Here is a 12,071-nt window from a genome sequence, read left to right on the forward strand (position 1 = left end):
GAGCATGGTGGATAGAGGTGTACCGATGGATGTGGTGTATTTAGATTTCCAAAAGGCATTCGATAAGGTGCCACATAAAAGGTTACTGCAGAAGATAAAGATACGCGGAGTCAGAGGAAATGTATTAGCATGGATAGAGAATTGGCTAACTAACAGAAAGCAGAGAGTCGGGATAAATGGGTCCTTTTCAGGTTGGAAATCGGTGGTCAGTGGTATGCCACAGGGATCGGAGCTGGGACCACAACTGTTTACAATATACACAGATGACCTGGAAGAGGGGACAGAGTGTAGTGTAACACAATTTGCAGATGACACAAAGATTAGTGGAAAAGCGGGTTGTGTAGAGGACACAGAGAGGCTGCAAAGAGATTGAGATAGGTTAAGCGAATGGGCTAAGGTTTGGCAGATGGAATACAATGTTAGAAAATGTGAGGTCATCCACCTTGGGGAAAAAAAACAGTAAAAGGGAATATTTGAATGGGGAGAAATTACAACATGCTGCGGTGCACAGGGACCTGGGGGTACCTTGTGCATGATTCTCAAAAAGTTAGTTTGCAGGTGCAACACGTAATCAGGAAGGCGAATGGAATGTTGGCAATCATTGCCAGAGGGATGGAGTACAAAAGCAGGGAGGTCCTGCTGCAACTGTACAGGGTATTGGTGAGGACGTACCTGGAGTACTGCATGCAGTTTTGATCACCTTACTTAAGGAAGGATATACTAGCTTTGGAGGGGGTACAGAGACGATTCACTAGGCTGATTCCGGAGATGAGGGGGTTACCTTATGATGATAGATTGAGTAGACTGGGTCTTTACTCGTTGGAGTTCAGAAGGATGAGGGGTGATCTAATAGAAACATTTAAAATAATGAAAGAGATAGGCAAGATAGAGGCGGAGAGGTTGTTTCCACTGGCCGGGGAGACTAGAACTAGGGGGCACAGCCTCAAAATACGGGGGAGCCAATTTAAAACCGAGTTGAGAAGGAATTTCTTCTCCCAGAGGGTTGTGAATCTGTGGAATTCTCTGCCCAAGGAAGCAGTTGAGGCTAGCTCATTGAATGTATTCAAATCACAGATAGATAGATTTTTAACCAATAAGGGAATTAAGGGTTATGGGGAGCGGGCGGGTAAATGGAGCTGAGTCCACAGCCAGATCAGCCATGATCTTATTGAATGGCGGAGCAGGCTTGAGGGGCTAGATGGCCTACCTAATTCTTAGGTTCTTATGAATGTCAGAGGTAGTGGAAAGGATGGCACAGGTCATCAGGGAGGGCATGTGTGAGTTAGCTGCTGCAATTAAGGGAACATGCCCAGGCCACACGCCACCACTCCCACTGCAATCCCCACACCAGCCTCTGAAGAAACTCAAGCCGGGCCCACCACATTAACACCTGACCGACCCCCCACCTCCCCTCCATGAAGAAGATGGGGATGAGAGATGGATGCAGCCTTTCTTTGCTGCTGTTGTTGTTGATGTTACTGTTGTAACTGTTTTCAAATTGAAAGTTTTTGTAAGTTATGTAACTTTTTACAAGTTTATAAGTGATCTTAAAGAGTCATATTAAAGTAAAGTTTGATGCAAGAATTATTTTATTACACTAAAGTTAAGTACATTGTAAACTTTTGAATAAAATATATTTTACATTAAAACTGAATCATGTTCCATTAACACAACACAACATTTAGGAACAGCTGCAAAAAAATAAACATGTCCATGCGGAATAGTTGTCGCTGAGCCCTCAGGCATCAGTAAAGCGTTTACAGATCAACTGCTGGCGCAAGGCTCGAGCAATCGTTAAAGGAGCGCGATGGCCCGCCCTCCTCCGACGTCATGCTCTGGCCTCGGGCACTTGCATGGTTTCCTGGTCGTCGTCGTCGTCGTCATCCTCCTCCTCCTCCTCCTGCTCGTCACCTGCATCTTCCAAATCATTATCATCAGCCACTCTCACCGCAGGTGGGTCTTCCACTATCAGCTGCTGCTGTCTCTTAATTGCTCAGTTATGCAGCATGCAGCACACAACAGTGAACTCACCGACAATCTCAGGGGAATATTACAAGTAGCCTCTGGAATGGTCCTCTCTATGATGCTGCGTGTCGTAATGTGCGACGTATTGATGATCAGCTTCCGTCCAGGTTACGCGTCGGGGCGTCATGAGCCAGGTGGCTAGGCCTTACCCTTTGTCTCCCAGTAGCCAGCTCTGCACTTCTGGCTGCTGCTCAAACATGTCAGATATAACGCTGTCGTGTAGGATGAACACATCATGGGTGCTGCCAGGGTATCTTGCATCGACTAACGTGATGCGATGCATATTGTCACACACAAGCTGCACATTAATGGAGTAGAAGCCTTTTCTACTCCTGAACAGCTCGGCATCCTCCACAGGTGTTTGCAAGACGATGTAGGTACAATCAATGCAGCCCTGTACCTTTGAGAATCTGACACCTCTGTCATGGATTGCTTGGGTGGTCATTGGGAACTTGATGAAGTCATTCCTCCGCGCATACAGTACAGCTGTGACCTGGCGAATGGAGACATGTATTCCATGTTGAGAGATGGTGCACACATCTCCAGTTGTAGCTTGAAACGATCGCGAGGCATAGAAGGAAAGTGCAACTGTAACCTTCATTTCAACAAAGCAGTCCACCTGCCGCTTCTCGGCTGTAAGTCTGGTCTCAGAAACTCACAGGATCTCACAAACAACTTCTCTGCAGAAATGCAGCCTTCTGACATAATCTGCATCACTCTGATCCAGGTATGAAGGCCTGACTTGAAATTGCCGAGGTGGGTAAGGCCTCCTGACCAACAGCCTACGGGCTCTGATGTGATGAGCCCTAATCAATTGTCTCCTACATAGCACAATGATACAGAACGCTCGCAAAAGGTGTGGCATTGATATTACTGCACCCATACTTAAAAGTTAAACTTTCAAAGAAGGTGAAATGGCAGGAAAATAGGCAGCACAGCAGAGTCTTGCAGTTCTGTCTCTCTCCTCGCAAGGTATGTATATGGACCACACTCAAAAGTCTTTTGTCCTCTTCCCCCTCCCCCCTTTCGACATGAGACTTCTCTCTTCCTCCTCCTCCACCCCAACCCCTACCCAGCTAGTTGCAGCCTGTCCGTGCGGTTGATTGCTGCAGCCAGCCTATGTGTGCTTCGATGTCAGCGGGCAGTTCCCTGGCCGAGTGCTCTCCTGGTCGTCGCGCACCTATCCCAGGCTGAGTAGTGGAATCCCGCACCGGCTGGCCCGCTGTTAAAGTCGCTGCTTGTCTTTTGCCCTTGCTGCAGCCTGTTGCAGCTTGTCCAGTCGGTGAGTTAGCTTCAATCGCTCCCGTCCCTATCCCTGGCCAAGTGTTCTCCCGGTGCGTTGTCGCCCATCCCGCACCTATCTCCGGCCATGTGGCCTCCCACACCGGCCGGCCCGCTGACTTCCCGGGCCGAGTTTTGATATGAAGGTAGGACTTAGTTTTATTTGTTATTTCTTCTTGAATGTTTTTATGTCTTCTTGAATGCTTCTTTCTTGTTGTGCTTTGTTTAGTGCTTTGCAAGGTCCTCTTCGCTTCCCTTCCTGCCCCTATCTCAGGCCGAATGGTCTCCGATGTACCTACCTGCGCTGATTTCTTAACTCTCTGCATGGGTTTTCACAAGTGGCCACATACGCTGGCCTAAGTTAATTTGGAGTAACTATTAGCTGTCCAAAGTGGCCTAAATGGCCAAAACGGGCATAGGTGGCTGGTAAAGTCCCCTTTGGAAAAAAAACTAAACTAAAAAAATCCTAACTAACTCATTTACACTGGCACAAATTGAATGTGCAAAATGGGGATTTTTAAGATACTCCAGAAAAATCAAGTTGCTCCCAAAAAAACAGCAACTCCAGGCCAATTTTGAGCCCCATGAAACTACCGGATTGTCATAAAAACCTATCTGGCTCACTAATGTCCTTTGGAGAAGGAAATTTGCTGTCCTGACCAGGTCTGGCCTAAATGTGACTCCAGCTCCACAGCAATGTGGTTGACTCTTAACTGCCCTTTGAAATGGCCTAGAAAATCACTCAGTTGTACCAAACCATTACGTCAAAGCAGTTCAAGAAAGTGGCCCACCTCCACCTTCTCATGGGCAATTGGGGATGGGCAATAAATGCCGGCCTTGCCAGCGACATCTACATCCCATGAATGAATAAAATTAAAATGAATCACCGATTCTACAAATTGCAATTTAGTGACTTTCTATCTGTGGCATTTTATGTTCATAGAATCATACAAAGTACAGCATGGAAGGAAGCCTGTCCTACCTCTTCAATGAGAAATGTTTTATATCCCATTTCCTTGCCCTTTCTCCATATCAGCGTCTTCATTCAGGCTAACATCCCCAGCATTGAAGTACTGACCACACTCGATCAGCTCCGCTGGGCAGGCCACGTAGTCCGCATGCCAGATACGAGACTCCCAAACCAAGTGTTCTACTCGGAGCTCCTTCACGGCAAACAAGTCAAAGGTGGACAGCGGAAACGCTACAAGGACACCCTCAAAGCCTCCCTGATAAAGTTCAACATTCCCACTGACACCTGGGAGGCTCAAGACTGCCTTAAGTGGAGGAAGTGCATCCGAGTCTCAACGTCGAGAGCGTGCAGAAATCAAGTGCAGGCAGCGGAAAGAGCATGCGGCAAACCAGTCCCACCCACCCCCTCCTCAACGACTATCTGTCCCACCTGTGACAGAGTCTGTGGCTCTCGTATTGGACTGTTCAGCCACCAAAGAACTCACTTCAGGAGTGGAAGCAAGTCTTCCTCGATTCTGAGGGACTTCCTATGATGATATGATTTATTCCTTTCAAAAAATTCACCAATTTATTTTTAAATTATTTTATAGTCTCTGCTTCCATATCCACTTGTCGTAAAGCATTCTAATAATGCTATGTGATTTTAAAAATATATGATTTCCCCCACTTTGTCCTTCCAGGAATAATCCTGTCTATGCCCCTTTTTACTGATTCCCCGACCAGTGGAAGCAATTTTTCACCATTTATCCTCCCAAAACGTTTCATGATTTTGAAAACCTTGATTAGATCTCCATTGCAATGGGGAAAAAAACTGTTAAGCCTTTCTTCATAACTATAATTCTCATTCTTGATATTCTGTTGAATTTACACTAGCGGTTCCATGGCTCTAATATCCTTCCTGTAATGGGAACCACAACAACTTGCTTGCTCGTGCAGTGAGTGCGGATTTGCTGCAGGCCTTCAAAGGAGAACTCAAACATTTCCTAGTTGGAGCGGAAATCACAGCATATAAAAGATAGGTGAGATATGAAGCAATATAAATTATGGTCAATGTGCTCTCCTGGACTAGTTTTGATTGCCTTAGGGAGGCTAAGAGAAATTTCCCAGTTTTCTTTCTCCCTTAATTGGCCTCGAGTTTTTTAATCTCCTTTTGCTTCTCCCAGCAGATCACATGGCCACTGGAGGATGGGAGTGTGGGGAATCGTGATGCTAAAGGCATCATGACTTGTGCAGGGGAGGCTTCATGAACCAGCTGGTCTTTTCCTGTCCATCATTTCCACATTTCCATATGTTTTGTATATCTTGTAATTGCTCGCTTTTTCCTCAGTTTGCTATGCTTCCTTATTGAGTATCAGCAAACATTGATATGATTTATCTTGTATGTGTCTAAATCATATGTATAAATAAAAATTGGGTCCCAGTTCAAAAACCGAGAGCACAGCTTTCCCCATATGCTGCCAATCCAAAAAAATCCATTTATCCCCGATCTCTGACCTTCGTCATCTCTCTAGTCATGCAGCTACATTTCCATTAATACTTTTTTAAAATTTGAATTTGGTTAGTGGTTATGGTATTGGATTGGCAATATAGTGGGCATGAGTTAAAATCTCACCTTGCAAGTTATAAAATTTAATGCGGGTAATCTGGCACTGCAATAAAAATGACCATGAAAGTTGTCAGTTCACTAATGCTCTTCAGTGATGGAACCTGCTTAACCCTATATGTAACTCCAGTTGGCCTCTATATAGTCACTAAGCAAACAATTGCCATGCATTAGGCTCACCACCACCACCACCACCTCAGGGCAGCAAGGGATGGGCAATAATGTGAATATGCCAATGTTGTTTACATCATGAACAAATAATAAAAAAATGCAACAAGTCTCTTGCGTAGCACCTTATCAAAAGTTTGCTGAAGATGCATAAACCATCCACTGCATTTCCTCAAACAATTCCATTAAATTAGTAAAATGTGGCCTGCCCTTTATAAATCCATGACACTCCCTGATTAACATGATTTCTACAAATTTACTTGTGAACTAAACAGCCTTTTTATGCCATTTTCTAAAGGGCATTATAATGTTACCTTACCTATCTGTAGCTGTTTAAGAGGGAATCAAAATTCTGAATCAATTTAGAAAAGAAAATTGTCGGCTTTCACAAATTTGACATCTCAAAGCACGAAACAGCAAATGAATTACTTTTGAAGTGTAGTCACTTATGTAGGCAATCATGGCAGCCAATAATATTTGGTGGTGTTGATTGAGGGATAAATATTGCCCAGGACACCGGGAGAACTCCTCGCTCTTCAAGTAATACAGTCATAATGTTTTTGAATGTTATTTTTATTTGAAAAACAATAATCATTTTCTTTATATTAAATATTTTGCTAAATAAATTTCACTCATTTAGTGGAGTTTGTCACAGTTCCCAAACAATACAAAAGGATAAAATAAATTGTATAAATACATGAATATGTCAAATAGGCCATAATATATAACTAATCTAATTACAGTATAAAAGTCAACAAATATCTAACACTGGGAAACATTTTGAGACCAAAGTAAACTTCTGCTTGAGCTGTAAACCTGGAATGAAGTAGTTCATTGATTTCTGATACCTTTATTGGGTTTAATTAAAAATTTAAATCTAAATTAGTCCAGCCAAGGTATCAGGCCACTGGATTATCCTGCTACTGGTTGAGCAACTCAAAATAGGTAACATTTTGTGCCCATCAATGTAAAAGATGGCAGTTGTAGGGAAGGGTTATTTTAATTTTTAAATTTAAAAAAAAATTGCTGCAAAGCAACATTACATTGTGCAGGAGATTCAGTTGCGTGTTGACCAGCTTTTAAACCTGGTTAATGACTAACAATGATAAATAGTTCATAAACCTTCTTTGTGCCAATCCCTGGGCTAATAGGCAATGTTCCCTGTAAACTGCACTTTGTTCTGCACGGCCGGTTTCTTTCAATCTCTGCGCATGCGCGGTATTTCCAATGTAAAGGCCGGTGAGCGGCCTGTGCAGAACCTTTCCCTTTACTTTGAGGGAACATTGGTAAGAGCTGCATTTAGTGAAGTCCATTATACTCAAAAGTTCATCAAAATAAATAAAACTTTTGGCTTATTCAAAGCAGTTAGTAAACTAATTAATTAGGAGACTTGGAATTATGTCCACTTTAGGTCTGCATATGGATTCCAGAATAGCATTATTCTAGAAGATTTATAATAAATATGGAAAATCACTTTAGTGTCTGTTCAAAGCAAGAAGGAATCATGGATGATCTTTCACTGTGTGGTGATCTGTTTGTTCTACTGATTTACTCGTAATTCTGTTCTGGAACTTGTCACACAAAATAGTTAACTACGAGTTAAACTATTTTTTAAAAAAGGAGAATAGATGACCTAATGTTTCTTCACCCCCAGCTCTATAGTGTCTATCATTCAGATAATGAAATGAGAGAAGCCTTGTTACAACTAACTTTTTTCCAGAGCTTGGCTGAAACTCGGTCATAGTCAAAAGAACTAAACAGAACTGCTTGGTCAGTTTCCACATGTTTGTAAGGACATTGGTTTGAATATTAGTTTTAATATTATCTGTACAATGCAGTCAGTTATTGCCCTTGTCAAATAGATCTATATTAAAGTTTTTACTTCTGGATTCTGTAAAGAATCTTATAATTTCTTTAATAGTGCACAATGAAGGATGGGGGTGGGATTAGGAGCAAACACCAGAAGTAATGAGGTTCAGCCAACCCAGCTGTATGCACGGCATTTCTTTTCTGGGTGAGAGCGATACACAATCTGGTAGCTGCAATCCATCTGGATAGGCTTGCATTTCCTGGGCCACGAGGTTGGTCTCATTGGTCTGCACAGGAGAGGGGAAAAAACAATCTATTGATGAATATTCAAATCAAGTAACTTAAATAACAAAATAAATCAATAGCTCAGTAACTGACTGATTTAATTTGCTTACAATTTCACTCAACAAAAATGGTGTGCATTACATTGTTAGCAAATGTCTGCGTTGCGTTAGTTTGCAACTGCTCCATTTATACAGTACCTTTTAAAGGGAGCAAATGTCTAAGGCTCTTTACCAAGTGGGGGAAATAAGCTAGATAAAAGGTATGCATGCCAAGCCTTGGCTGGAGAGTTAGGACCAGATTACGGCAGCTTAGCTGAAAATATATTTTTTTGGGAAGGTTAGGGAGGGAACACCATAGTGTCGGGTTGAAAGCTATGCTACCAACGGTGTGGAATGGTGGGGGAGGGAAAGAGAGAATGCACATGAGGCCAGAATGTTTCAGAAATGAAGTGGGGAGAGGTGAAGGAGGAATTTAAAACTTATTGTCTTAGGGGACACAGAGTTAATGTGGTCAGCAAGGATGAGGGTGATGGTCAAGTGGTCAAGTGGTTTTTTAGGGAATGGAAGATTACGGATGGCTAAGATCTGAACCAGTTGGAGATCTAAGGATAGGAAGCTGACGAGGAAGACATCGCAGAAATGGAGACGAGATGTGAGAAAAGTGTGCATGAGGGTTTCAGTAGTGGGGCTGAGGTGGAAGGAAGTGGTCTTGGTGATCGATAGGATTGGGGGGGGGGGGGGGGGGTGGGCGTGTGGGTTTTAAACTTGGATTAGATTTGAGCAGGATGCCAACAATAACAAGCCAAGGCTTTGCACGGTTTGATTTAAGCCAAGTGAGTGGCCAGGGAATGAAGCAGAGTTTACGGAGGGTGTCAACAACTATGGCTTTGGCCTTCGTCAAATTAAATGTGGAAAATCACTTTCCATAATCACTTCATTAGTTGGCTTTTACATTTAAAACATTACTAAAAGCATTTCCCCCTCTGGTGAGCATTTGTGCTTAGGCAATAACAGTTCAAGAATAGAAGAAATATTACTGTGGCTTTAGTTCTAATGAGCAGGACCAAAATATTGCCACTCATACAGCTCAGGGAGAGGTGTTGCACAACCTACTCTAATCTACGTACACATTATTGGACTCCTGCTACAGAAGGCCAATTTGCAGAATTTTCACGGAACCGAGATTATTAAAAATGGGGGAGTGATAAGTCATTTGGAAAGAGGTTACTTACAGCTAAAGTATCAAGATATAAGTGGTAGGCAACTGGAGGTTTGAAAATGCAAATGATGGAATAGTGGTTGCGAATGATGTAAAACTAAAAGCACTCACGTAGTACAGAAATATCCTCCCTCTACACAGTAACATTTGTCACAGCCTCTTTGAAACTTCTGACCTGGTTTGAAAAGCTTGTCCTTGTGTTTGCATTTTCCTGGAAGTAGAAAATACTAGCTTTAAAGTGTTGGTCAATCCACCTGCCTTGCACAGGAATAAGCACATGGAAGATAAATTACATAGTATTGCCCTTGTTGAGAATGGGACAAATTGGCTCTTATTTCATCATTCATTTACTATAGCCCAGGAGTGACAAAAATAAATCCACAGTAGGGGAGTAATTTGAAGCATGGATATGAGTTGGAGCAGCACCAGCACCAGCACCAGCAGTGACATTATCTCCTGCTTACAGACTGTCTCACCTACCTGGATAAGTGAGACTGTACCATTGGGATATTTGTACTTTACATAAAAGAGCATAGGGGTGAAGGTCACATCACTTCCTATGGAACGTTTTCCTTCTTTAACTCAGTATCTGGATTTCTAATTTAGATGGAGTTCAGCAATCTCAACTTTTTTAGCAGTGCCCTTCGCCAACACTCTTGTCGGCTGATGGCATAAAAAAGCCCGAGTTCTGAGGAAAGGTCATCAACCTGAAACGTTAACTCTTTCTCTTTCCACAGATGCTGCCTGACCACCTGAATATTTCCAGCATTTTTTGTTTTTATTTCCGATTTCCAGCATCCACAGTATTTTTCTTTTGATATAATATGGCCTAACTGTTAAGTAACTTTAAAAAAAAAAGGTGACCCATTGACATTTTCCAATAATCATTATTATTTGATAAAACACGCAGTGAATCCTTCAGTCCGGACACACTGCATCAGCAACATGGAGTTTGATGGTATTCCTCAGCCTTGCCTTTCTATCATCCTTCTGGTACGGAGGCAGTGCGAATGCTGCCTCCTTCACCAGAGAGGGCGGTGTTGACCGAGGACATGTGGAAAGTCAGCTGGAATAGTCAAGGAAGCGTGAAGAGTTTACTTCACCTACATTTACCAAAGGTGGACAACCATTCATCAAAAGTTTGTAATGTGATTGCATTATTGGCCTTAAAAATGCTTGCCATCTGTAGGATAGCACCTTTGCTAGTGAGGCTCATTTGCAAATTAGACATGGTTTCAATCAGCCGTGCTATTATTCCCCACCCCGAGTGTGGTGCTGCACCTCCTGCAAGAGCCATTTTTCAGCTGCACCTCATTATTAAGTGAAAGTTGGATGCTTCCCAACATCCAACCTGTGTCAACACTGAACATGGTCAATCTGAATTGGCACTAGAATAAAAACAACAATCTCAGACACCTGTACGGGCCGAATATACAGCAGTCCACGTACGGTCTAATTTCTGCTTTCTTTCATATTGGGTTTTTTTTTCTCAAAATCTTGCTATTCACCCTCTTCTGTCCTGTCCAGTGCCCCCACCCCACTCTGAACCAAGACTACATGTTTTTCTAAAATGGCATGATTGAAGTAGAGCTGGACCCAGTCTGCACACAGTTTACTCCAATATATGAAGTTGAAGAGTCAGGAGAAATAGTCTGCGAATGAAATAAATCACTACAAATCTCAAATAGAAATTTGCTGAAATACACAGCATCTGTAAAAAGACAAGTTAATATTTAAGGCATGCATACTTAAAACAGTTAACTTGTCTTTGGTGACCGAGTTGCTGCATTTTCTGTATTATACTTCCTTATTTTGGAGGAAAAACACTGAAATTCATATCGGTAGTATTCTCATTACTTTCCAAAGCACTTGCATCAAATATTAAAATATATTTGCACAATGTAATTGAATTTTTTTGTATTGTATACAGCGTCTCTCCTAAAGCAATATTGGCAGACTCTAAGGCCTAGAAATTCGTGACCATCACAAAAGTTGCGGGTGCCACTGTGGCCTAGGATTAACGGCCGCTGAAAATGGTCGAAGTGGTAGAAGAGAAGTCATCGCTCTGGGCACTAAAGATTTTTAGCCCAGCACTAACACATTGTGTAACACCCTCCTGGTGGTGGTAATAGTGCCGACATCTGTAGCGAAGTTGACGTCCAGAAGTGGCGTTGCATGTTCCAACAATCTCTGGAAGTGAGACAATGAGTTCGTGAGGCATTGTGGGACATTAAAAAGCAATGCCTTCCAAACTGATAAAACTAAAAATAAAGTTGTTTTTTTTTTAAATGCAGTTTTCATCTCTTACTGCCTTTTTAAAAAGAAAATTAAAAAGCCCCGCTTGGGAGTCTTCAGCTCGTAAAGCTGAATTCTCTTTCACACCTCACAAAATGGGAAAAGTGCTTCAGCACTAACACAAATGGCTCAAAGGCAGGGCAGGGGCACCCAGGGTCTCGTACGCAGCACTCCAGCTTTGTGCAGGAGATCAACACTGCAAGACTGGCCCTCTACCCACAGGGGCCAGGATGCCCTCCAGAAAGAATAATGTGGGTCCAGATCATTGAGGTCATCATTGCCAGCACTGTCACCCCCACCACCTGGCTCCAGTGCCCAAAGAAGCTTCATGACTTCAGACCACTGGACGGGGTCACTGAATGCATCTTCAAAAGCCGTCTCCTACCAGCAGAATTACTAGCCTCACACACTTCTCAAT

General features: G+C 42.7%; 1 protein-coding gene across 1 annotated transcript in view; it reads left to right on the plus strand.

Moving 5' to 3' along the window:
- Positions 1-11,562, plus strand: part of setd5 (SET domain containing 5) — a 199,567-nt gene extending 188,005 nt beyond the window's left edge. The window contains exon 24 of the mRNA XM_070895511.1: positions 11,289-11,562. Coding sequence (XP_070751612.1) covers positions 11,289-11,300 — 12 coding nt within the window. The 3' untranslated portion in view covers positions 11,301-11,562. The remainder of the gene's footprint in view (positions 1-11,288) is intronic.
- The last annotated feature ends 509 nt before the right edge of the window (positions 11,563-12,071 follow it).

The sequence above is a fragment of the Pristiophorus japonicus genome, chromosome 12 (assembly GCF_044704955.1).
Source record: "Pristiophorus japonicus isolate sPriJap1 chromosome 12, sPriJap1.hap1, whole genome shotgun sequence".
Taxonomy (NCBI): Eukaryota; Metazoa; Chordata; class Chondrichthyes; family Pristiophoridae; genus Pristiophorus; species Pristiophorus japonicus.